The 26,152-nt window shown below is 39.6% G+C and overlaps 3 protein-coding genes across 9 annotated transcripts in view; 2 read left to right on the top strand and 1 right to left on the bottom strand.

Moving 5' to 3' along the window:
- Positions 1 to 17,646, top strand: part of ldb3a (LIM domain binding 3a) — a 44,411-nt gene extending 26,765 nt beyond the window's left edge. Inside the window, exons 7-16 of one of the 3 annotated variants that reach the window (XM_079362152.1) lie at positions 4,937 to 5,067; positions 5,309 to 5,363; positions 9,430 to 9,531; positions 10,318 to 10,374; positions 11,397 to 11,650; positions 11,768 to 12,122; positions 12,310 to 12,490; positions 13,550 to 13,670; positions 13,764 to 13,879; positions 14,543 to 17,646. In XM_079362152.1, coding sequence (XP_079218278.1) covers positions 4,937 to 5,067; positions 5,309 to 5,363; positions 9,430 to 9,531; positions 10,318 to 10,374; positions 11,397 to 11,650; positions 11,768 to 12,122; positions 12,310 to 12,490; positions 13,550 to 13,670; positions 13,764 to 13,879; positions 14,543 to 14,632 — 1,462 coding nt within the window. In that variant the 3' untranslated portion in view covers positions 14,633 to 17,646. Of the gene's footprint in view, positions 1 to 4,903; positions 5,068 to 5,308; positions 5,364 to 9,429; positions 9,532 to 10,317; positions 10,375 to 11,396; positions 11,651 to 11,767; positions 12,123 to 12,309; positions 12,491 to 13,549; positions 13,671 to 13,763; positions 13,880 to 14,542 lie in introns of all 3 variants that reach the window. The other 2 variants (XM_079362153.1, XM_079362154.1) reach the window with 2 other exon arrangements.
- Positions 1 to 26,152, bottom strand: part of usp54a (ubiquitin specific peptidase 54a) — a 202,013-nt gene that overhangs the window by 146,323 nt on the left and 29,538 nt on the right. The window lies entirely within an intron of this gene.
- Positions 19,349 to 26,152, top strand: part of bmpr1aa (bone morphogenetic protein receptor, type IAa) — a 46,157-nt gene continuing 39,353 nt past the window's right edge. For both annotated transcript variants that reach the window (XM_079362158.1, XM_079362157.1), the window contains exon 1: positions 19,349 to 19,574. The gene's annotated coding sequence lies outside the window, so the exon portion shown is untranslated. The remainder of the gene's footprint in view (positions 19,575 to 26,152) is intronic.

Genomic DNA, 26,152 nt, shown 5'->3' with positions numbered 1-26,152 from the left:
TTTATCTCTTCACTCTCTGTCTGTAGCTGCTGCTGTCCTGGTGTCGAAACTCCTCTCTGCTGAGCCCAGACATGAAAATAAACTGTAATGTGTTTTCTAATGATTTTATCTCTCTCTATTTTCTCTTCTCTTGTCTTTGCTGTCGGTCAAACAAGGTTTTCTCCCCGGCTGCTCCCAAGTTAGTATACTCGCTTGCTGAATGCATCTTGGATGTGTGTTTGGTTTGTTGTTTGGTCTATTTAAGGCATGGTCTGTTACTGTGGGTGTCAGTGTTCCCTGATGGGATGAAGTTCTGGCTGTTGCCTTTTTAATCACCAATGCATCATTGTCCAGTTATAGATTAAAGGGTTGGATTACCATTAGCAAATGAAAGCATGGTGGAAATCGTGTTCTTGTTGCTCATCTTCTGTTGAATGCTGTGGATCCACTGTATTTGCCTCTAAACAAGGACATGTTATAAAGATTTGCAAACCAAAGTCAGCTAAAAGAAAAACATTTTCTCACCAATTTATGGTATTCCTCTGTAGACCTGGAGATCAGGCATTAATGGTTTACTGATTCAAAAAGTGCAATCGCATTTAGAAGTCAAAGTTGTCTGAGTGTGATTCCGATTTAGGCTAAATTGATGATCATGATCAGCATTGTAGTGGATCCGAGATACCTCACAATAATAACAGATTATTGAGTGTCTTAGAAATTATGTACCCTCTTTTGGCAATAAAAAGAAGCTCCAAGTCCAGAGCATTCACCAACTACAAGCCAGGTCAAGAGATGAAAAAGAATGACTCTGAGCTCTGCTTGATGAAACCCTATCCATTGCCTCTGACCACCCCAACATGACATAATAAGCTCTACTCTTCATCTGAAAATCTTTTTTTTAAAACAAATAATAAATTCTTCTTTAATCTTTGTCTCTGAGTATGAAAAAAACTGCAGAACTACAAAGACACGTTATCCTGAATGGTTACTCGTGTCCATGTGTCTTGGTAGACATTGACATTGTTGGAAGTTAATCTTTTTGGAGTTGGTTTTAAACAGCAGGGACAAACATAATTTAAATACAATAAGTCAATGTGTGTCTTTCTGGTTTGCAGTGTGTATCAGACTGAGAAGCTTCTGTTTCTTTCGCTAATCACCATGAGGCTGATGGCTTCTTCTGTTGCGATTAAAGAAACAAAGGAGTCTCCAGCAAATTCAGCCAAAGCAAGTTAATTAGCTGTCAGAACCCTGTTGTATTTTTTGTTCCTCTGGTGTTTGAGAAGTGGGGATTGGCTATGCATGAATCCTGCATGAAACATTTTTGTCATATAAAGAATAGCTTCATTTACGTAGATTCCAGGCTTGCTGACAGTTTCTGGTCTGATACAATGATTTACGTCTCTTGACATTTCTTGTTCTGGAAGTAAAGGTCACACTTTGACATGTTTTTCTGAGGCCTGATTGATGTAATATTTGAACACTTATTCTTGTTATTACTCTATTGTTTTCTACAAAGAATAATATCTACAACACGGGTTAGATAGTGAGGAGGAGGGAAAATTGTGCTCTGTCAGTGTTGAAATTATGATGAAAAAAAATATTTTCAAGCTTACCTTGACTCACAACAGATATTTTGCTCAAAATAATAACAACAGCTATTGAAAGGAACAGAAGATGGGAATAAAAACCAGGACTGATCTGGGATGTAGCATGTTTGATGACGTGAAACTGAGGCAGGTTTATTTTGGACGGTTTGCATAAACTGTACTGCTTTTTTTTTTCTTTAAGATTTATTTAAATCGGCAGTAATCTGAGTCCAGAGCAGAGCGATTGAATGGCCTTTCCATGACTCACACATATTTTCCTGAAAATACACCTTCATAGTGTGAAATGGATAGACCTAATTTATTCCTGTTTTTTAAACATAAGTTCATTCATGGTCGGGATCTGAGCTGTCAGGAAGTTGTCAGCTGTGCCTTCGAGAAACTGACCTCAGTATAAAAGTTAATTATGATGGCATCAGGAACTTATTTTGGCACAGTAGTCAGATGAGGTTATCTGTTTAAGTGTTGGGTAACAGTGGCATACTCGCTCAAATATTTTGTTGTATTTTTTGGAGTGTAGAGGATAAAGTACCAAAGAGCGTATCTGAGGCTCTTCAAACACTGGCCACAGAATCTATGGGAGTCATAAATGGTTTTCATGGTGAGAAGATATTAGTTTCTAAACGTATTTATAGCAGCCTTTCAAGAGTACCTGAAGAACACTTTACCCTGCTTTGAGGCCCGAGTAGAACTACTGTCACTGTTTGGTTTGGTACAGTTGAAGCAGGGGCCAATAGAACACCTACTGTAGGCTTGGCACCAGATCAAGCTTCCTTTTTTTGTTGCTGTGTGATGAGATGAGAGACGCTGCATGTAGCAGCAGTACATGAAAACAGACACTTTTTTTGAACATTAGCGTTGTGAACGTACTTTAGTAGGCACATAAACTATATGAACCCCAAAAGGGCATACTATGGGACCTTTAAGTGTTGGCTACTCAATCATGTCATGTCAAACATTGTGTGTTAAACTAGAAGACATATGTGTTGAATGTTGGAACTAGCCTGCCTAGCATAGCAGACACAGATTGTGTTGTGCTGATCTAGTCCTCAGTTGTTAATAAGACAGTTTGGAAGTAAAAAAAAACAAAAAAAAAAAAAACAACTGAGATGTTCAAGTTTGTTCGAGTCAATTGTGAATTGACGTTTTTAGTGCTGGGCGGGTCTTTTATTTTTTTTCAATGCCTCTGGCCTTTAACCTTGCATTCATCGGTGCAGTCCATATCTGCCTTGACTGTTTGCTGTGAGCATGAGCTTCTTTTTTTTTTTAACACAACCCTCATAGACTCCACGGTCCACTTTATTGTTCCCCCACCCTCACCAACCTCCTTCTACCTCCCCCCCCCCCATCTGTCTGCTATCTACTTCTTCTTTTACTTCTCCTCCTACTTCCACTTCTCTTTCCCTTTCGCTTCTCCCTCTCTTACTTCTTCGTCAACACGGCGACCCTCCTTGCCTACAGCGCTGGTTTCAACCCCAGCGCCCTGGACTCCGCCCTCTCTACACACAAGCCAATTGAGGTAAAGGGCCCGGGTGGAAAGGCCACCATCATCCATGCCCAGTACAACACACCCATCAGCATGTACTCGCAGGATGCCATCATGGACGTCATCGCAGGACAGACACAGTCTAAAGGGCAGGATGCAGGGTAAGCTCACTATACCTCCTTCCTTTCATCTCTGCTCCTCTTCCTCTTCCTCCCAGATACACAATCCTTCTTACTACACTCTGTAATCTCTCCTCCTCACTTCCTCTGCTGCCTCCAGTTTTGTCAAAGGAAAATGCTGGAAAAACCAATTAACTTTACACAACATGATGTCCTCTTCCTCTCCTACTTCTTCAGTTTCTCCTCTTTATTTACCCTTTCTTTGTCCTTCTTCTGCTCACTCTGATGATGATTACTCTAATTAATCCCAAACACCCTTTTTTCTGTCCTTAACCCGACTTTCTTTGAAGAACATCGTGCGTCACATTAGTTCTGACAGTTTTGCGACTCGTCTGGATGCTCATTTTTAAAGACCAAACTTGCTGAAGGTGATAAAGAAGTTATGAAAAGTGGATTGATCAGAGGTCGTACAGTCAACGTTGTTGGTTTGAGGTTTGAAGCTGTTTGTTTGGGAATTTGTGGTAACCTTTGCTGCTTCCGGAAGTGCGTTGATGTCCAATGTGTGACATGATGTGATGTGGATTATACTGCAGCTCACTTCTGTTTCAGGTTCTAGACACCTCTGAGTGTTCACATATGGATATAATTATTAACTATAATATGAGTCTGTGGATGATGAATCTCTCAACATGGTCTGCATGTCGCTTACTTTACACAAAGTGGTGTATGTTTGAATACTGAGTTTATTCATATTCCATTGACCATCTTTAAGATATAAAATTAAAGGATTGTGTGTTGTCAGTCATGCAACGAATAGCTTCTGTGTTCATTCTCTCTTACTAATACGTTTTCCACCCTGTCAGAAAATAAAAATGAGTCTGTTTTGTCCTCCTGAAGGCGAAAATAATATTACTCCAAACATCCAAACACACATTCTTCACTCAGCTGCTCTTTTTTTTTTTTTTTTTTTTTTTTTTTTTTTTTCCATCTGGGACTTAAATGTCAGCCTGAACAAAAAACCATCAGAAGAACCAATTACACTTTACAGTTGTCCTCTGATTGTCTCCGCAGACATCACACACTCTGTTGTTAAGAAAAAGCACCTAAATAAAAACCTACACAAGGCCAAAAAAAAACAATTTTCCATTCAGTTAGTTTTTGTATTAAAGTAACTCCGGATGGTCAAAAACATGTCATTCATCAAACTGGTTTATACTGAATGTTCTGAAGCCTTCTCTCCTTCTTAGTGAGCTTTATATCTGCTTATAACAAACAAAACATCTGACAAGATTTGTTTCAAATGTTGTGTTTCTCATGTGAACGTTTGCTGCCATCTTTTGTGAAACTAATGACTTTTAAACATGTTTTGATTTATTCTCATTTACTAACAGTGATGCAGTCTGAAGCGTCCACTGAGCTTTTAGGACCTCTTGTTGTCTTTGTTTTCTCGTCCTGTCCTGCAAAATCAAATCAAAGCAAGCTCAATATTGATTCTATTCATTGTTCATCTCATGTCAAATCAGCTTTTGTGTCGGTGCATTTATAAAATAAAAAAAAATAAAAACACAGTTAAGAGTTTCACTCTGTCAGTTAAGGGTCGGAGAGCATCTCTTGAATCTCTAGCACATAAAAACATAAATTGCATTAGGACCCACTGAAGCTCTTTAGCGTACTGGTTTTGACCTGCTCTGGTTCCGGGTGGGGGGGGGTTGCAGTTCTCTCCCTGTTAGTGATCACCTCATATACAGCGCCTCCCCAGTCTACCAGGCCGTCCAGACTGCAGAGAAGGAGCAAGACCTAAGCGAGTTGGGCCGTCGCAGTGTAAACATGCAGTCCAAGTCCTTCCGGGTCCTGGCCCATGTGACAGGCACCGAGTCCTGTAAGTTTCCTGACCTTTACTTTGTGTCACTGACTACTGGGAATTATTGTTTAATACAAATGTTCAAATTATCACCACTGGAAAATGTAAAATTCACATACACTGAGAATGTGGTACAATGTTAAATTGAACAGCAACATCAAGATTCTTGTTCTGGGTTTCTGGTTTGGGTCTATTTGATCAGCCAACACTAAACATGCTAATGTACGTCTTGTCTTTTCTGTGTTTGTTGTCTCTACAGCACGAGGGGGGGAGGAGGAGGAGGAGGATGTGGAGGAGGCGCTGAGCAGGAGCAGGTAGGTAGAGGAGCTTCATTAGACAGCTGCTGAACCCCCCCCAGCTCCTCACCTGTACACTCTGCCCTGCCCCTGAACACAGCCCTGTTACCGTAAGCTAACGCCACAGTCCAGTTAACCTGAACTTTCCTCCTGCTAACAGGTGAACAAACTCATCCTGGCATCTTTCATTGTGTGAAAGATTGTGCAGTGGTGACATATTTCTCTGTGTTATGTGTCTCTAAAGTTTCATCAAGCTGATTCAGGTTCAGCTTACACAAGATATTGTTAAACACAGAATAAAGTACATACAGTTGGCTGAGAAGGCAGAAACACAGGAACCCTCTATATTCCTCACAAAGCCGAGTTTATGAAAAGTAATGAGTGGTTTTTACCAGCAGAGGGAGCAGCAGGACTGATAATTCACAGTAAGCAAACAGTTGGCCTCCTCCGTCGATGCTATGTTATGTGCCGATCGGATACTAATAAGTAATGAGATAATATACTCAGGTCAAGCCAGACAATTTAATGAATTCCTCCGAAATACAATAAAGACGTCCCTCTCAGGTAACTGAAGCCCTCAACAGTATTTGTGCTCCTCCTAATACAAAATGTGGCCATGTCGGCATCTTAATACAGACTTGAACTTGATAAAGATTCTCTCTTTCTGTTGCTGTTTTTCCTCTGTCTGTGGAGGTCAGATAAAATGGATATGAACTTAGTTAATAACATTTTTTAGGAACCAGCGGATATTTCCACTCACACTGTAAGTTAGGCTCATCGATAAAGTGGGAAAGGGCTTTAATTTTAAACAAGAGGTTATATAAATGGAGTCACTGCTGTAAAGATGAATGTCTACTGATTTGTAAAACAGCTTTTTAGACTTGACCAGTGGATCCATAAAAGGTCAAAGCCTCTACAGTGTGATGAGTAAAACCCCCAAGATCCATTATTTCTATCAATGCTAGTCTAAGTCCTGTATACACACACACACACACACACACACACACACACACACACACACACACACACACACACACACACACACACAGGCTAAATATCTGAAGTATTAATTTTACACCATATTAAGATGTCCTCTTTATTGTTTTTTTTATAGTTTTTAAATGTGTAGCTAACCAGTACAGTGAGAATGAACGCATACTACCAAATATTGTTTGACACCTAAAGTATGTGAGTTTTCTTGGAAGCCCACTCTTTCAGAACCAAAGTTATGCTGTAATGATAGAGACCTACATAACTGAGCATAAACTCTCAAGAATAATGTTATTGAGGAACTAAATCAGCAGAGGAAGTGCCACCTGCTGGTTCTTGAAAGAACACAGATATAAGACACTGTTATGTTTTTTATTGAAGGCTTCATCTACTGACACACAGTTAATTCCTGTGATTAGTGTTTCTTTTTAATGTCCCTCAGCTGTTCAGCAGGGTAGAGGTCAGATCTCAATACAGGCCGACCATCTCTTTTCGACTCAGACATGCAGCAAAGAGCCTTCCCCAAAATATTTTCAAACAGACAAGAATGTTTTCATATCCTGTAGCATTAAGGAGACCCCTCACTGGAACTGAAGACGTGATCCCAAACACTGAGGCTTGCATCCAGCTAAGTGCAGGGAGGACACTTTGTAAACCAACAGAGAAATGAAGACTCAGCTTGTGACCAAGAGCTTTTTAGGACCCATTCTGGGTCTTTGTCTTTAAGATCTCATGGCCGTATGCAGGACTGTGTCTGAAGTATCCTATGGATGATGACATAATCATGATGTATTAATATACAGTATTTTAACCAGTCAAAAACAAGTAAACTGAACTTCACACAACTCTTTGCTTAGATGTAGCATGTTGAATTTTATTACCAAAATATCTAAATTAATTAATATTTAAAGAAAAATGGACTAAAGCAATGTTTGTATATTTTTGTTGAGTACTCAAATACTATTTATAGTTATCAAAGCCAGAGAAAACTGTAATTGAATAGTAATTGGGCTTGTCTTGTCATGGCGGCCTCCATTAGTGAGCCGCCATGACAAGATAGAAAATATTTATCGTTGCCGTTGAAAAAAACGGATGTTACATCAAAGACCGCCACATAGAGAAGCTAGAAAAGCTGCCGTACGTGTTGTTGTAATAAAAATGTCCTGTAAAGTCTACTCGGATAAATCACTGATAAACATCTTCATCATCAGGGAACACTGAACCACTTACCAGAGTGAAGAAGCTTGTGCTCTATATGTAGAGCATTTGATGGGTCCCTGACAATCTTTTTGGCTTGCTTTAGAGTAACCTGTTTAAAAACAGTCAGTCTACGATTTGTGATGTTTAGCTCCATGCAGTCTGATTCAATCGGATTAGTTTGGTTTAACTGCACACACAGGTTGCCAAACCATGCTGTGATACCAGACCTGATCGGGCTCCTAAGACTGCCTGATGCCAGCGTTTGTTTCACACAATGAATCCTTATCACTCCTTGTGAGGTGCAGTAAGGAGGGAGGAAGTGTTTTCCTCTCATGTCTCCCCTCTAAGGTGTTCCCAACAGATGGTGTGACATGCAGAAATTGATTTCCTTGCTAACCGAGTATCACACACTGTATTTCAGAGTGTGGAGGTCTGCTCGTACAGGGAGGAGAACAAACCTTTTAACCCTCCACCCCTCCTCCATCCCTCCCTCTGGTCTGATGGATGGAGCTTTCTCTGCTCCCTGCACTTATTTAATCATCCCTCCATTACACAAAATTGATCCCCGCTTCCCCCCCTCCCACCCCACCCCACCCACACCCCCTTCTCAGAGCTTGTCAGTCTGCGTACACGGAGCAATGACTCAACATGAATCAATAGGAGCAGAGGTCAAGCTTTTATCTGCCTATAAAGAGACTGTGGGGATTTCCTTTTCGTCTCTAAGTCATCATGGAGGAAGCAGCAGAGAGATGACTCATGTGATTGAGCTGGAATCAAACCTTAAAACACAAAGATAAATCATGTTGGATGTGCCATTTCATCTCAGATTCACACAAAGAATTTAGAGACATTTTAGAAAGGTACTATTGTCTGTTGATCTTTTGTGGTTGACCGTACTGTGAGGATTTTAGTTCTTTTAAAAGCCGCTGTTTGTTACACAGTTTCCCCAATAGGCTATCTGAATGAGGATAATGGAAAGCACTTGAATTAAATTAGTCAAACTTTGAATATACAGCACCTAAAACTAGCATGCAAATCTTATCATAAGCTGTATAAAATAAAATAAAAAAAACAGTTTGTGGTCTGATGCCACAGAAAACTGATTTAGTGTCAATCTAAAATGAACCTTTAGATTATGAGAATGACGTCACAGCAACATAAACTGTGTTACAGTAACAAGTCAGAAGGTTGGTCATTTTCAGTACAAACAGTCAAACTGTTGGTTTACAAACACTGCAGCAACTTGACTGATTAAAGAAGCAAATAAAAGTGGCAATAAAGAGTTTGTTACTTCATCTGTCACTGCTGTGGAGCATCCGTTGTGTTTTTTTTTTTAATTTGCTGGGAAGGTTCTTGAAACTTCTGAATGAAACAATCCAGATTCAGGTTAAGTCCCAGCAGACATTTCTAAAATACGATTTATGACTTAAATAAAAAATAAATAAAAAAATGTGAAAAGATGAAAATGTTTTTGATTTACCTGGTTGAGAAAGTACCATGGTAAATAACTTCAAAATATAGACACAAATTTAATAAATAATCAGAGTATTTAACTTTGTTTTTCCAAGTTAAAGCCACTCTGAAAATAAAACAATAACCTGACGATATTAAAATCCCGCACCTCAACTGGAACAATATTGAGCAGTTTGATTTGTGCATGAGAACAATAACAAGCTTTGTTATACTTTCTATGTGCAGTCTTCACTCACACTGTCCGTGCATTAACAAACACATGTGTATATACACTAAATATGTATGTGTGTGCATGCAGACAGGTAAGTACTGCATGTATGAATACATACATGTATATAAATAAATCGTGGTGCTCTTGCCCAGAATGGCTCTGCCTCTCTCTCTCTCTCACTGCTGCTTCTAACCCCTTCATGTGCTTTAGCCCTACTGGCCATATCCAAGCAGACCCTGCCCCCTCTGCTCCGCCTGCTAAAGCCTTCATGCAGCCTGTGGACCACGCTCGTGCTGACCCTGCCCCTCAAAGGTAACACCTCCGCTACAGCTAATTAATTGTTTTTCATGATGAGCTGGAGAATCTGCAGCTTCCTAACACGAAGTGTTCAATGTAGAGAGTTACGGACATTCAATTTGTTTTTACAATCGTTGATAAGAAACAAAACTTTCTTTCCACAGGAATGACTTTTTTTTGTTTTTATAACGTTTGCTGTTATATGATGCTGCCATCTTTCCTTTCGTCATCTTTCTTTGTGTGTGTGTGTGTGTGTGTGTGTGTTTGTACGTGTGTTGGTGTTACTCAGTGACTTTGGTTTTGCAGTCAGACATGAGTTGCGTTCAAGTGACGCTGGAAGACTAAATAAATCCACTCAGTGTGTTTGTTGAATAGTTGTTGATTTCCTGAGAGACACGCTGACATAAGATTTAGGACCATTTCCTGTTTTTCCTCTCAGTTTTTGCAAACACAGCAACACGATCATGTAGTATTTGTGTCCACCAGATAAATGTAAGTCCAATATCCACTCTCACTAACTGCAGCTCTGCTTTTGTTGTCCACAGACAGAATAATCTTTCTCCTTAGCCACCAAATGCTCTCACTATTTTTAGCAGCTTCTTAGAAGGATGCAGTGTTTATCTGAGCATTTGGATTCAGTGAGAAATTAAGTTGATGATGGATTGATTGATCAGAAAGTCTATGTAAAAAAAGACTCTGAAAATACCCAAAGGCTTGATCCTGGATAGCTCTCATGTACAGTTGAACCCAGGTGGCAGGTTGTCATGGTGACTTCTGCTATTGTTGTCTCTACACCTGCAGCCTGAAGCATCACTCTGCTGCTGGTTACGGTGTCCAGCACAAAGCGGCAGTCTCCAGGTACCCTCCCCTTGCAGGGATCCAGAGTTTGCTGCTTCCCGCTGTCTCCTACGCTACATAACAGTCCATCAACCATTTAGTAGACGCTTACTTATCTAAAAATCTTTGCTCTATTATCAATTAATTAAGGCCTCAATGTGCTTCAAAAGTAGTCGAGTACCTCCAAGATCAGATTCTTGTTCTTGGACGTATTTGTTCTATTCTTCGTCTTCTACGTTTACTTTGATAGCTGTTGCTACTTTTTTAAAATACACGTACTTGAATCATACTGAAGCCTTTCTGATGAAATGAGTGATCCTGGTGGGACTTGAACCCCTAACCCTGACAGTGTCAGTGCCTTGCTCAGCGCAGGACCATGTAACTGTTGAGTAACAAGACTTAACGACTTCATCCAATCACAGGCGGAGAACTTCTAACAGGCTCTACAGATCCACGTCCAGCTTTACCACAGCTGCTTTCTTCTTTCTTTCAATTTCTTTGCTCTGAGATACTTTTTTCACTGGTCTGCTTTCTCATGAAAACGTGCTAACCTTTTTGTATCTTGGGTATTTATGTGTGTGTGTTGACTGTTTCTTTGTAGCTCTAAGTGTTTCAACGTTAATCTTTTCATGTTTCTTTTATGTTGTTGTTGTCGTCATCTCTGTTGTTGTTGTCTTGCCGTGTCTTTTTTCCTTTGTTTTTTTTTTTGTTGTCCTGTATGTCTTTGTCTTTCTCTGAGTTCATTGTTTTGCTTTTGTAATGTGTGTTTTTTTATTGTTTTTGTGGTCTTCAAGTCTCTTTGTGATTGTTGTGTTTGTTTGAATTTGTGTACAGTCCTTGTATGTCAGCTTGCATAATTTCAGTTTCCTTTTGTCAATACATTTACTCTCCAACAAGAAATGGATGGTTCATTTTTTAATCCAGACACATTTTCAAAGCTGTAAAACCTCTAAAAATGACAACTCAGTGAGTTTTACAGGTGGTTGAATTGTACATGCAGTTTGGTCGAACTAGTAAATCAACATGCGTTTATCCCTCTCCAGCATGTACAGTCAGCCTCCTCCCATGTATCAGCCTCCTCCCATGCATCAGCCTCCTCCCATGCATCAGCCTCCTCCCATGCATCAGCCTCCTGCTATGTATCAGCCTCCACAACAGTACCAGCCAATGCCACAGCAGTATCAGCAGCCCCCCATGCAACAGGCCCCGCCCACCCAGCAGAGCTCCATTCAGATCCCTCTTGGCTCCGCCCCTCCTAAGGTTGTCAGCACTGCCTGCATCTTTCCCGCTCAGCCAGGTGAGAGACCAAAAAACTGATTCACAAACCTCATGGAAATTATAGATGGAAGAGGAATGTTATCACGTCATAATATAATGGCACCTTTGGCACAATCATTTTCTTGGTCTCCTTCAGCTCAAGCTCCACCCCAGCCCTGCCCCCCGGCTGCTGCCCCGGCCCCGGCTCCAGCTGGTCCTGCCTCCTCCAACAGACCTCCCTGGGTGGCAGACACCAACTTTGCCAACAAGTTTGACCCCAGTAAGATGACCACCACCAGCATGAAGATGCAGTCGCTGCCCCAGGCTGCCCCTCCTCCACCAGCATACATCCCCAACCCATCCCCTGCTGCACCTGCAGCTCCCAGCCCCGCTCCAGTGACACCAAGTCCTGCTCCCTTCGCCCCTGTAGCCCGGGGCGTGGCTCAGAGGGCCGAGAGGTTTGCAGCCAGCAGCCGCACGCCTCTGTGCGGAGCCTGCAACAGCGTTATTCGGTAACTACCAACTCCTTTCTTAAAGTATTGTATGACATTCTTCTCATTCAGTCATTTTCCAATGTGTCCGATACACTCTCTCTCTGCACAATTTTAAGAAGCATTACAAAGACATAACCAAAAAACATGAAAATGTGAGTGATCTGAAGCAGACTGAACATGCAACACTGTTGTTGTTGTTTTCCAGGGGCCCCTTCCTGGTGGCCCTCGGTCGATCCTGGCATCCCGAGGAGTTTAACTGTCACTACTGCCACATGTCTCTGGCTGACGTCAGCTTCGTGGAGGAACAGAACAGCGTCTACTGTGAGAACTGCTACGAGGAGTTCTTTGCTCCCACCTGCGCCCGCTGCAACACCAAGATCATGGGGGTGAGAAGCTGCCACTGTTCACCTGTCAGTCTGTGTACCTGAATACCGGTCAACCCAAAGACCTGTTTATAGCTATCGAACTGTTAGCTCATTTAGCTACCTGTTTGTCGGGCTACCTGTAGACCTGTGTTCTATCTGAGTAGTGAATTTAGCACCTGAATAAAGTTTAAAAAAATAACAGTGACTCATAACCCCTCAAATTGTGTAAATAAACATTTTTTTAAATGTGACATTATTTATCCATTCAAAATCCCCAAATAAAAAGAGTCGTCATGGTTTTGTGTCTTAGTTGAAAGATGCTGAATCAGCTCTTTCTAAGACATGAAAAGTTGCTGCTGCTGATATGGAGGGTTTACTACTTTAAAAAAAAAACACGTTTTTAATTGTATGTTCTTTAAAAATATCTTTAAATCAATCAATCAATCTTTACTGTGATAGCATTAATTCATAACAATTGTTATCTCAAAACACTATAAAAAAGCAGGTAAAGGACCTTACTCTTTGTCTGTTAACATTACAAAAAGCAGGTAAAAAGACCATGTTCATTGTTACAACGGCCCGGCTTAATCCGTCACAGTGTGGCAAGAAAAAACTTTCCTTTAACAGAAATCTTCAGCAGACTCGGCCTCATGACGGAGCAGCCGTCTGCTAGAGCTGCGCTGGGCTTGAAAATGGGATCTGCTGTGAAAATACATCATCCATCATTTTCTACAAAATCAGTGTCTGTACCTTGAAATGAAGGGTTAAATCGATAACGGCATTGTTTTGAAGATTTATTTTACTTTGTTGTAAAATGTGTGTTTATGGCAAAGTGCAAATTTGTACAGCTTTTTAGAAAAACAGATAAAAAGAAAGAAAGAAGATGAGTTCTGAATAAGTAATGAAACAAAGTGAAGTTTTTCTTCCACCTCTGTCGTTGAAAATAAAGGGCAATAATGTGAAGAATGTATGATTTGTTGGAATCGGCTCGAACATAAAATAACTTAATTATTAAAATGAAAATGTACTCATGATTGAAATACGTTTGACTTGACACCTCTGACACATTCTGTGCTACAGGAAGTAATGCACGCTCTGCGGCAGACATGGCACACTACCTGTTTCGTATGTGCCGCCTGTGGTAAAGCCTTCGGAAACAGCCTCTTCCACATGGAGGACGGAGAGCCGTACTGTGAGAAAGGTAGGAACCACGTTCATCGTGTTCACAATGGAAGCTGTATGATTAATCTTTAAGAATGTATTACAAACCGTGTCCGTCCTCCTTTCGTTTCAGATTATATCGCACTCTTCAGCACCAAGTGTCATGGATGTGACTTCCCGGTTGAAGCGGGTGATAAATTCATCGAGGCTCTGGGTCACACCTGGCACGACACCTGCTTCGTCTGTGCGGTGAGTCACAGAACCAGAAACCATTTTGTATGTAAAGTCAGTGAACGAAGAGTGTGTTCAGTCTTCTTCAAAGGATTAAATGTCCTGCAAAAACAATGTAATACTCACAACATGTTGGAAAAAGAGGATAGCTTCTAAGAATGTTAAATGATCATTTCAGTTCTGGCAGTGCAGGCTCAAATGGATTTTGCGTTTTGTAGTTGAGGACATTATCTCTCAAACAGAAGATCTCAATATCTGCACAGCTGAAAATGTACAACACAAATGTTTTAAAATTAGAGACAGAAGACTCACACTAAGCACACTTTGCCCCTAAGTCCAGTTTGTTTGACTGGTGTGAATGCATAAGCTATGCACACTTGACACGCTTCGGAAGAGGTGGGCTTCGGCATGGTACATTTTGTGCACAGGCACGGGTACACAACAATGACAGCCTTCATGAACAAGAAACCCTGAGTGTTATGGATGTATCTATATGACTAAAATGAGCCGCACAGTCAGTAAAGTAGCTGTCATGTTCTCTGTGCTTTTCTCCGATGTGCAGAAGCGTACTCGACCGCGATTCATTTATTTATCTCCTCTTGTCTTGTAAACTAAATAATCTTTGATTACAGACTTCATTTGTTTTTGTTTGAAACGCTGACACATGTTTTGTGACTGCAGGTTTGTCATGTGAACCTTGAGGGCCAGCCTTTCTACTCAAAGAAAGACAAACCTCTGTGCAAGAAGCACGCTCACGCCATCAACGTGTAGACGAACAAGCTGCACATCTGAAGCTCGGCCGTCTGGCCTTCTATGAATGCAGGCCGACAACAACAACAACAACAACTTTTACAGACGTGTGTGTTCGTGTTGACACTCTTCATACACTTTGGTTTAAGCAGATTTCTTTGTGCATTAACATTAAGATGATAACAACACTGCCTGATGAGTCATGTCAACAAAGTCCTGACTTGTTTCTGTTGTCCTTCCAGCCCTCTTTATGATGTACTGTAGTGTGTCTTTCCCAGGTTTTCTTTCAGATACGGTGTGTTTGATGTGAGCGGGTGCTGTTCAGTTTAAAACAGAGGAGTCTTCATGAAGTCTAAAGTGTGCCAAATGAACAAATTGAATCATTTATAGCTTGGACTCAACCCCTGTAAACATGTTTGTCTCTTTGGACAGAAAGGAACAAAGGTAGATTTAGATAATTATCTGTTTACCTTTAATTTCTACAACTCTTAGAGGTTCAAACATCTTTGGAATATGGAGTTTAAATGACCTAAAAACATCTGTATTTTCATGACATTTAATTAGAGTCATTGTGAAATCCAAACCAATTTCTGTTTCCTTAATATTGCTTTTTTTAAATTTTGAAGATGTGCTAATACATTTGTAGAACTGAAAAACAAAGATTATTTCCGGGACACACTTGACGCTCCATAGCTGTTTCACAGCTGATGTTTGTATCCCAAGAGGTCTCTGACTCTCCTCTGCACTGTGCCTGTTTGAAGATAGATTTGTTTAGATCTTTTAAGGTTACCTTTTTTCACTTTACTAACAAGTGTTTTGTTCACATCTGGTTATTTCTTGTTTTGATTTTTTTTTTCAATGACTGTCTCTGCTCTCAGTCTGGATCGTTCTTTGAACCAAACTCAAACTGCTGATGACAGATGCGGTGGTGGTCTGGACTAGAGTGGTCTGACTACAGCTGTGTTACAATGAACTAGAGCAGTGAAGCCTTATCTCGAATGGCAGTGAATGTGACATGACCAGTTTACCATTTTCACAAGTCACACTCACCTGTGTGGTCACATGAAAACTAGTCCAAGTGCACCGTGGTACTGTGGAGGTACTTAGTCACTCCAAAACCTAACCTAGTACATCTGATTTAGTTACCTTGGTAACATCTTTCTCCAGAGAAGACCATATAGAGGCACAAAATGACAGTCACAATGACACAATCACTTTTTTAAAAAGACGCAAAACAACTTAAAATTGAAACTTGACAGCAAAGAGAAACAGTTTCAAAGAGACAGAAGCACACAAAAACTTGAAAGGGATGAAAAAACCCCATCATGTTGGCTTCATCGAGACGAAAGGGTATCAACAAAAATTCAAAAACTACAAGGCAACAGAAAACCACAACATGTTATGCCAGATGAAGATATTAATGAGCACAAACGCATGAAACAAAGACGTTTTTAGACACAGAAGATCATAAGTTCAAGATTTCCAGATTCAAATGTTTGGTACAAGCAAAATTAGACAAATAAATCTGATTAATTTAAAAGACAAAAAAAAAAAAGACTAAAATACAATTCATTTTTAAAGATCCTTCTCAGACCACGGAGCTTAAATCGTCCACAAAGAGACAATAACGATGAGACACAAAATGACCTCAGAGAGATGAGCTCACACAGCTTCCAACTTATGGACTACAAACAACGAGCATGGAAGCGTACGTACGGCCCACTAAGACAAAATGGTTACTTTATTTATTGCTTGAGTCAGGTCATACTTTCTCTATGTCAGAGAGCAGATAATTGTCCCGCAGATCAGATTATGAGTTTGGTTGGTGCTTCATAGTTTAAAGGACTTGTTTTCTGCGACAGAGCATAGATGTGCTTGGAGCAGATTTTTCAGGTGAACCTGCTTCGGTGAGGCTGCTGCAGAGTGTTGAGTGTGTCTGATGTTGTGATTTGTAACTAACAACCCCTCTTTGACTTTACTTATAGTAGACATTACTATGCAAGAAATAACCTTGAATTTCATATTTATTGATTCTTTTGATTGTGTGATATTTATTTAGAAGCTAATATATCATCACTGCTGCGTTCAGTGTTCATGACATGGTTAGCTTCTCTGTTTTTGTATTGGTAGAGTGTTGGTACATTTGTTTTTGTAACTATTCCTTTAATGTTTGTTGCTTTCCTTAACTGTAAGGGTTTAAATGTGTATTACACTGGCTTTTTGTTTTGTTTTACATCTAACTACTCCTCACTGCTGGCCTTTAGACAGTTTGAAGTGAAATTGGGGGTATTTGGGGGATTTTGCCATTCTCCTTAATGCAAACGTTGTTTTTAGCAGCCTCTGGTGGCCATTAGAAGAAGTTAATCTTTGAAACAACTTCCTGATGCATTTCAAAATGTTTCTTTATTTGCTCTAGGCATGTTGAATCATAGTCTTTCTAACTTATAAAGGCAAAAACCTTGCCTTAAACTCATCTTAAAACGTGCTATCAGTTAACAGTCGCAGATAGAACGGACTGAATGATTATGAGGAGAAAACTTTTGGTTTAAGAAATCTTTTTTGTCTTTTAAGTGAAATGACTTTGTCACAAGTTTTTGTGGGGAATGTTGAATGTTGAGTTACGTCTCCCGCAGGGTTTTGTGCCTTAGGCCCCCATGTCATCCATTTGTCTGACCGGCACACAGACTCATCCCGCTGTGTGCTGGTGTACAGTTTTTACTTTGAATATTTTATACAGTTTTTCAAAGCGTGAATGTGTGCATGCAGAACATTTGTCACGGCATGTTGATGGAGTCAGAATTAGCTAGAAAACGAGAGGTGCAAAGCCCACAGTTTAACATTGTTGTAAGAGTTTGGACTGGTTTTAATGATCTGTAAGTGAAACTTTATTAACGTCACATTATGACTAAAAAGCTGAAGTAACATTAAGACCCTGCTGGTTGTTGCTACTTCCCTACATTTGTTCAAGAGCTTTTTAAATAATTGAAGAATACATGTGTTGCAAGTTGAATAAATTGAGAACTTCAAATACCTGAGACCTTTTCATCTTTTGTTTTTTGTCCATTCAAAATTTTTCTGTTTGGCAGGAAAGATTATGCAAACTTTGATTAAACCACAACTAAAAAAAGAATATGTCCTTTGAATAATTGCCTCCATATTTCAGGTTGTTGTGTTATTAATGCCATAGAATTAAATGGATGAGTCTTCACAAACAAAGAGTCTGAATTTTGGATTAAATCTCAAAATACTGAAATCATCTTCTTATTTAAACAATCAGGCCCGTTCCTGAATGAAAGATGTTTTTCTTTTTCCCAGCTACTCATTATTCAATACACAATAGAATAAAGGGATTATCCATGCTGCTTGGCCAAAGGCACACATAATTCTCTGTGGTATAACTTCAATGTTTTATACATCATGTAAACTAATGTTATTATGGGATATATATGATTTATTGGAATTACAATAAAGGACTTTAGTAAAAATAAATGCTCACATATCAATACAAAATCAGAATCATACTCTTTTTTTTATTTTTTATTGCCAAGTTACAAATTCAAGGAATCGGACTTGGTCAAAACCATAACGTGTGTTATGAATTGTCACTATCATCTGTTAGTTTCCAAACGTTTACAGTAAGTTCCTTTTTTCATAATTTTAGCTCTTACACAGCTTGTGTCATCATAAATGTAACACAGGTCATGACCTTAGAGGAGGGCGTTTCATGATTTAAGGGTTGCAACAAAGCCTACTGAGAACTAATCTACTGTCACATATAGATATTCTTGATTATTAACCTGTTTTTAAAGGATTCTCTGTTTTTAAGTAGTTGTTATTGTTGGTAATACTGTTTTCTGGTGGGCGTCATGTGGTTTTGGTCTTGACCAACAGCAGTGGGCGCCTGAGACTCTTTTAGGTCTTGATTTCAGCTCACAGGTCGCTGCAGGACTGAACAGCGCAACAGTGATTTGAAACAAAGACGAGAAAAGAACGAGCTCCCACTCCACGTCTGTGTCAGGAGACCGAAAACAAACCAGCAATCTCCGAGTCACTGTGAAGGTTCTGAAAAACACGGACTGGGAGCCAACACATTCTTAAAAAACATGAAAGAAAATGGCTTTGATTTTATTATTAGATGTTAAAATTTGCGTATAAGGCTATTCCAACATGATAATGAACACATTTTAACTCTGGAATAATGGACAATTTGTTTTTCATTGATAAACGATAACTATTTAATAAATAACCTATTGAAACCAGATTATAAAAAATGGAAGATTATTTTCCTTTTAATACATGTAGTACTGGTAGTTGTAAAATAGCGAATCTCAACTGGGTAGAATGATGAGGATAACGATAAGGATAAGGATAATCTTTATTGATTCCCTAATGGGGGAATTTGGGTGTCACAACAGCTCCAAAGAAAAATCAGTAAAACGGAATATAAACAGCATCAAATAGCAAAAAGAAAAAAAGAACAGCTATGAGCCGAAAAGAACAGCTTTGAGCCAAGATAAGAGTCTTTCTGAAATGATAAGTCATACCTTCGTCATCTGTAACTGCAGCCTCAACGCTTTTTTTAATCGGAAAGACAATTTTATTGTAAACCAATAATTTAAAAAAAAATAAATAAAAAATAAATTTAAAAAATACCTGAAAGGTGAAAAGGCAAGCGGTCACCTCAAAGTGCTTTACCGGAAGTTCGACCATTTTTGTCGCGACAATGAGTGATCCCTCGCATCAGGCAGAGACGATCTTTGTTCGGCTGGTATTTGCTCCCCTCCATCATCAGACGGTGAAACCACAGACCGAAGGGAGTCCGGCGCTGAGAATAAACGGAGAAATCGCCGGGATATTATACTTCACTGTCCTCTTATTCTGGTGGGAATGTGGATTTAAACAACTACGATGCTAAAATATCAAATGGAGTTCCACGTCTGTTGGAGAGAGTAAAGAAAGAGAGGTAAAGTAGAATAATCCCAAACTTAATTTCCAGCCAGCGGGTCTGAGTCGGACTTTTTTGGCTCCGTCTAACTGCTGAGGCTAACGCAGTCCGAGCGTTAGACTGCTTCGTGTTTACGATTAGTAGAGTAGAAAAAAAAAAACTATTTTTATTTTACACTTGAATTTTCTTACATGTTTTAAATACTTTGTCTTTTGGTATATTTTATTGTATTGGTTATCTATGTAAGTCGTCAAAAATGTGTCTTCAAAAGAATACAGTAAGTGTTGGTGCCAGGATTTAGACGGACCCTTAAGGTTGCTGTCGTGGAAAAAAAAGTTTGCTTCACCTCTGCAGCAGTAACAAGTTAAAATGTGTTAAACTATTTTAATTCACAGTTTAACACAAACACCTAAATGTATCGATAAATAAGTGAAAAATGGTGCATTTGTTGATGTCAGCGAAGTGTTTCTTCCGTTTCGTGTGTTTTGGAGATATTACTGTTGAAAAGCTCGTTAGCTACATTCCTCAGTTAGCTAAAGTTTACATAGCTCGTTTGTAATGATCGTAAAACGTGAACCTTTAAAAGTTCCAATTTGTTATCAATCGTTTTGGTCAATAGCAACACAATGCTGCTAAAGTTATTGGATGCGAGCTCAGTTGTTTTAAGTTAACTTCAGGTGAGCTAACTTTTGAATTAACGAAAATTATTCCTGAGCGTTTTCGTTCTCATGGAAACGTGTCGTAAACAACACATCGTGTCGTGATAATCCAGATGTTTTCTTTGTGGAGATAAAAAAAAAACTCAAGTACTTTAAATTATTCAATGAATTTTTTTCAGTTTTCCTTTTTTTGAAATAATAGTCGAAGCTGAGCTTTTTTGTGATCACTGTGACCTCACGTTCACATTTGTGTGTTTTTTTAAATCCAGTTTTTATTCTTACTCGGTTTACACGTGTTAAAGATGCCTGCATGGCTTCATTTATCTCCAGATCTAATGTTTGTAATGTCACTGAAGTTAACTAAAACTCTAACAGTGTTGCCTTTTTTCTCAATATGTTTGATATATGAACAGCTTTAATCACAATATACTCTTGAGGATCATACTCTCCAGTTAATAATGGCATCGTTTCATTTTGTATTTACTCTTTCATTGACCTAAAGCTGCAGATGGCGAGTTTTACATCATTGGTTAACATGTTAATTATATTATTTAGTTAATAAAACATGAAGAAAATAAGTAGTTCCTGAGTCTATTAAAGCTTCAGACTAAAATGTATTCAGGTGAATTATTTTGTCAGACCAATAATTCAGTTGTTAAATTAGAGCTTGGTTGTGAGATTAACAGATACAGAGATTTGTAATGATTTTAGAATTCCCTGATTGCAGATGGTTAAATGTATTTGTTTACTTCATTAAACAATTAGGACAATAAATAAAAGGTCTGTTAACCAAAAAAAAAACCACTACATTGCAGCAGCAGCTTTGATTTATGCCTGTAACTGGATTATCATTAGGACCAAGTTTGGTCATTTTTTGTCAAATGAGTTGTACTTTAAATATGCCTAAGCTCAGCAGCCAAACAGAATTGTTGTTACTCCATGTGTTGTTTGTCACTGATGACTGAAGCTCCTTATAAAGTGGTGTTCTCACATTACTGCGCTGATGACTAAAGCATCATTGGTACAGTTCCTGTTTTTATTCTCGTTTGAGTGGATCCTGTGTTGACATGCTGCTCAGTCAGAACAGAAGAATATTACTGGAGATGATGTGTTTGTCTACTGATAGTAAACCCAGTAGTATACATACAAACGGTGACTGCTAGATACTGTGGCACTTGTTTTTTTATTATTATTTTAAATGAACCTGACGGCTTACAGGACTATAGAAGTCGTATTCACACATGTACAGAACTTCTGGTTATTCCCCGATTTGTTTTAAATTATGAAAGACTTAAATAAATGAAGACTTATATAATACAAGGCATAAACACTATATGTACACTTTTGCTTGTGGAAAGACAGGAATTAAAACACACACAGTGTGTAACAATGAAGAAGAGGTTTTATCTGGTCAGCCTCCTCTTTAGATTTCCACACACAATGTGATGGGGCAGCAGGTGATATTCAGGACAATTCCCTGTCAACGTTGGAGGGGATGTTGACCTGCTCTCTTTGTGTAATGTGCACAAAAAGAATCGTCATCGTATTTTTTTCCTGTAGCCAGTACATTCTTCTTTACTCCTTTTGTGTATTCTGTGAATACATCCAATTCCACATAGTTTTGATAAAAAGGCAAACCATGGCTTCATTGACGGACTGTGCTGCATGCTGCCACCGTGTCCTTTTTTGATGTCTGACAAGGAAAGGTTGCTGTGATGGACGTGTGTATGAAACAAAAGGAAGATTTCAGGGGCAAGCTGTCTTCAGTTTGATTGCAAGTTCATTAAGATCGCTTCACGGTCTTAACCTCCATCCTTACAAAGCTTCCATCGTTGTTTATATGGGCTTAAATCGAGTGTGATATTCATACTCGTGCATTATTAAAGATGTAGATGAGTTCTAAAATGACTTTGGGACTTGATTTGACTCTTCTGATTCGATTAACTCTTAAAGCCTTTTATTCGCTCAGATGAACTTCTGCTGTACGTACTTTATGTCCCCAGTGCTACCCAAAGAAGTGAGCCTGCCACTATAACTTGTTTTTACTTTGAATCAAGAAGATTATTATCATTACCAGAAGTTGAACAAAATCTGTGCAGAGGGACAGTATTGCCTCACTTGAGTTGTTTTGAGAATTAGTTAACAAATAGAAATAGCAAACAAAGCTACAGACATTTTGAAATCAGCTGTCCAACATTACCATCTGTTATTGTTATGAGGACTATAACTTGCTCTGTCTGGCTGGTGTAGCATACTGTAATGTTAAGTTTAAAAACCTCAGACAATGGTTTGTGACTTGTAACTCTCTAACAGAGAAACTTGGATACATTTGCAGTCCCCACACATTTCCCCTCCTCCTTCCTCATGAGAGAGAGAGAGAGAGAGAAATAGAGAGAAGGGGGGGGGTGCAAATGGGCTTTAGGAGGGAGGCGGTGTTAGAAATTAAATTCTAGTATTATCCATATGCCAGACAGCTGTACATTCCTCAGTCAAGGCCAGGATCTCTCTTACTGAAACAACACGAGTGACTGACAGTGGGCGAGCCAGCTCGGCCACAACTGGAGACGAAGGGAAACATGTGCAGGGAAACATTGTTTCAGAAAAGGAGAAAATGAAATGAACGGTTGTGACGCCTCCTTCAATGCAGAGCAGACGACTTCAACACTCGTGCTCATTTTCATCAAACCTGTTCACCACAACACACGAGGCCGTGCTGAAGCAAAATAGGACTGCAAACATTTCTTTTCAATTAGAAATTGAAAATCATGGTACTTTTTGAAAATGACCAACCCTGCCTTTAAAGGCTCTCGTGTTGATCAATCATCAGATTGTTTTCTGGATTCATTGATTAATTGTCATCCGTTGTCATATTAAGTAAGGTCCTTTACCTGCTTTTTGTAAACATAGCAATGAGCATGGTCTTGTTACCTGCTCTTTCGTTAATGTTAACAGACAAACAGTAAGGTCCTTTACCTGCTTTTGTAAAGTGTCTCGAGATAACACCTGATATGAATTGATGCTATACAAATATAGATTGATTGATTGATGTGTTTGGTAATGTTTTTTTTTTCTTTACCAATGTTTTCTTATAAAGAATTATCAACATTTATTTGAGAGAATAGTGAATCAGCAACAACCACCCAACACAGTGAAATGACTTATCCAAATGAGTAAAATCCAAAGATCAGTTCCTGTTTCTTCCATCTTGCCCTGGGCTTCCACAAGATCCAAAGGAGCCCGTTTAGGAGTCCGGGGGTTTTAGCTGTGAAAGCCCAAATCACATGGCCTCTGGCACATTCTCGTTTCCATAGACAAACTGCTGTTAGTGGTGTTTTTGTATTGCTAAACAAAAGCACATTTAATATTCAACATGCACCATTAAAAACTGAATTATTGCTGAATATCATTCTCCATCTATTTTTACATTGAAGCCAGAAATGAAGCAGAGAGGACAGAAAGTCCCCGTGATTTTATGCCTATTTTGATCACGGACATTAAAATGATAAACCGTCCTCATCAAAGAGTCCCCGCCTCTCTCCTAGTGTCTCTCTTTATTTCTACAGGAACGTTCAAAGGTTAAAATACATACCGCCTCTTTCTTCTCAGCTCTAATCTGTCAGTCACTCTTACTGAGGACGCAGACGCCGTGTTATCTCCTTCACTCTCTGATTGTTTATCAGACTGTGATTAGTCTGTGGTGTCACTCAGTCTATTGTGTGTGTGACAGTGTGTGTGTGTGTGTGTGTGTGACAGTGTGTGAGAGACAGAGAGAGAGAGACAGTGAGAGAGACAGTGAGAGACAGTCAGTCAGAATTAGTCCCAGTACAGAGGTCAGGACTGGACATGGTCTGGTGTCATTTTATAAGAGTAGGACCCGTCCGTCCGTCCAGGTCCTACTCTTATAAAATGACACCAGACCATGTCCAGTCCTGACCTCTGTACTGGGACTAATTCGGTCTCAATGAAAAGACCAGTTGATGCTGGTTGAGTCAGGCCCAGAAGCAGTGGCTTGTTTTAGCCAGTAAAACTGTGTTCCCCTGACTGTAGTGTTTGTCCTACTGCATTCTAGTGCTGAGAAAGAAATCTAGTTTTATTTTCATTTAGGATTTTCGCCACTATCTAAATCGTAGAAAATTCATTTACCTCTTGCTTGTTTATTTGTTTTATGTGTTCAAAATGTTTGCGTAAAGAGTTTGATTAATGCGCGAGATGTTTGAGTCGAGGATTAGTCACGTTTAGTATCTCAAACATGAAACAAAAATCTTACTGCCAATGACACATATGTTGTAATCTACCAAAACTACAGTGAACACATGACCTGATGCTCAATATTCATTTAGCAGATGTGTGTCATTGACTTCTCCTGCACTGTTTAGTGTGTCTGTGCTGTATAGTAGAGTTTAGAAGGCTGTGGGTGTTGTTATACTGCAGATTGTAACACAACCATCCAATGTTTCATGATAAGACGGAAGGAAAGACAAAACTTCTTTTGACCCAAGTAGTGGACTGGACTCTCAGCATGGGAAGTGTTCAGGTTTCTATTTGTAGTTTATTTGTAGTTTGAGCTGTATTGTCCAAGTACGTATCAGCAGGCTTTGGCGTTTGCAGAAGCAAAAGTCTGTGTAACAAAACAACGTGGAACGTTTCTGTGCGACTGATGTTCCAACTCTCTTTAGTGGTACTACCTGATTTATTGACCTCTATGAACAGATCTATCTGGATTAAAGTGCTGCGCTGACGGTCAATTCTACATTCGATCAAACATTTCAACTACAGCCACAAATCTGCTCAATGTTGCGTCATGAAAACCAATAAGCATTCACATTTCTTGATTACGGGAAACGCGTCAGAAACGAACTCCATTCAATACACAAGCATCTTAAAAGTGACTTGCTTCTCCTCTGGACAAAGCTTGCATGTTTAGATCTCAACACTGTGGACTTGTAGCTCTCCTGCAACCTCACCCCTCATTTTCTGCTCTTTATTTTCTGTTTTTTTTTTCTCTTTTTCAAAACACATGTTCTCTGTTTTGCTTCAAGCCAACATATTTTCTACATTTTGAACTTTTAAATCATGTATGGTTTTCTTCCGAGCCTGATAAGAGTATCTTATGTAAAAAACACTTCACAAACTCATGTCTCTGTTTTTCCCTTCTCTCTCTCTCTCTCTCTCTCTCTCCCTCCCTGGTCTCCCTCCTCTTCCCAGTCTATTTCTCATTTTTCAATCTCCTGGGAGGGTTTCCAGTCTTGGAGGCTGAGCTTGGGGATCTCTCTCTTTCCTCGACTCTATTTCTATCCCTCTCCTCTCTTCCCCCTCCCCCTTTATTTCCTCCTTTTTTTTTCTTTTCTTCCATACTCCACCTCTCCCTCTTTTCGAGTGTGTTTCTAGTCTCAGACGCTGAGGATCAGATTACGCAGGGAGTCTCGGAGGCTCTCTGGCGAGGTGGCAGTGGTGGAGGAGGAGGAGGAAGAGGAGGGATGAAGGGGGGGGGGGGGGGGTTGGGAAGGAGATCAGGTTTCACATCTCCAGCGCTCTCCTCTGTCTACCTCACTCCCTCCTCCTCCTCTACCCTTGGCAGCTGGAGACAGAGTGGCTGAGCTGGGGAGGAAAACATGCAATCCACCCCTCTCCTCCTCCTCCTCTTCCTCCTCCGTCCAGCCTATTTGCTGCAGCACAGCAGATAAATAAAGGTAGTAAATGGGAGCCAAGCACACAGAGAGACGATTCTTTGCCTCCACCACCTCCCCCTCCATCCCTGCAGAGATATTTTATATCCTGCATGGATGTGTGACAAAGGTGAAAATGCTTCAGGGAGACGTTTGTTCCTTGAAAATTTAAACCTGCTTCCAGTAAATCTGTCTAATGTCTCTAAAAGTAAATAAAAAGCAGAAGGCCTCTTCTTGAATGTAAAGAATTTCTTCAGGCTTCAGCGATTTC

Source organism: Symphodus melops, assembly GCF_947650265.1.
Source record: "Symphodus melops genome assembly, chromosome: 15".
NCBI lineage: Eukaryota > Metazoa > Chordata > Actinopteri > Labriformes > Labridae > Symphodus > Symphodus melops.
The sequence above is the reverse complement of the archived record's forward strand: the minus strand, read 5'-3'. Positions and strand labels throughout refer to the sequence as shown.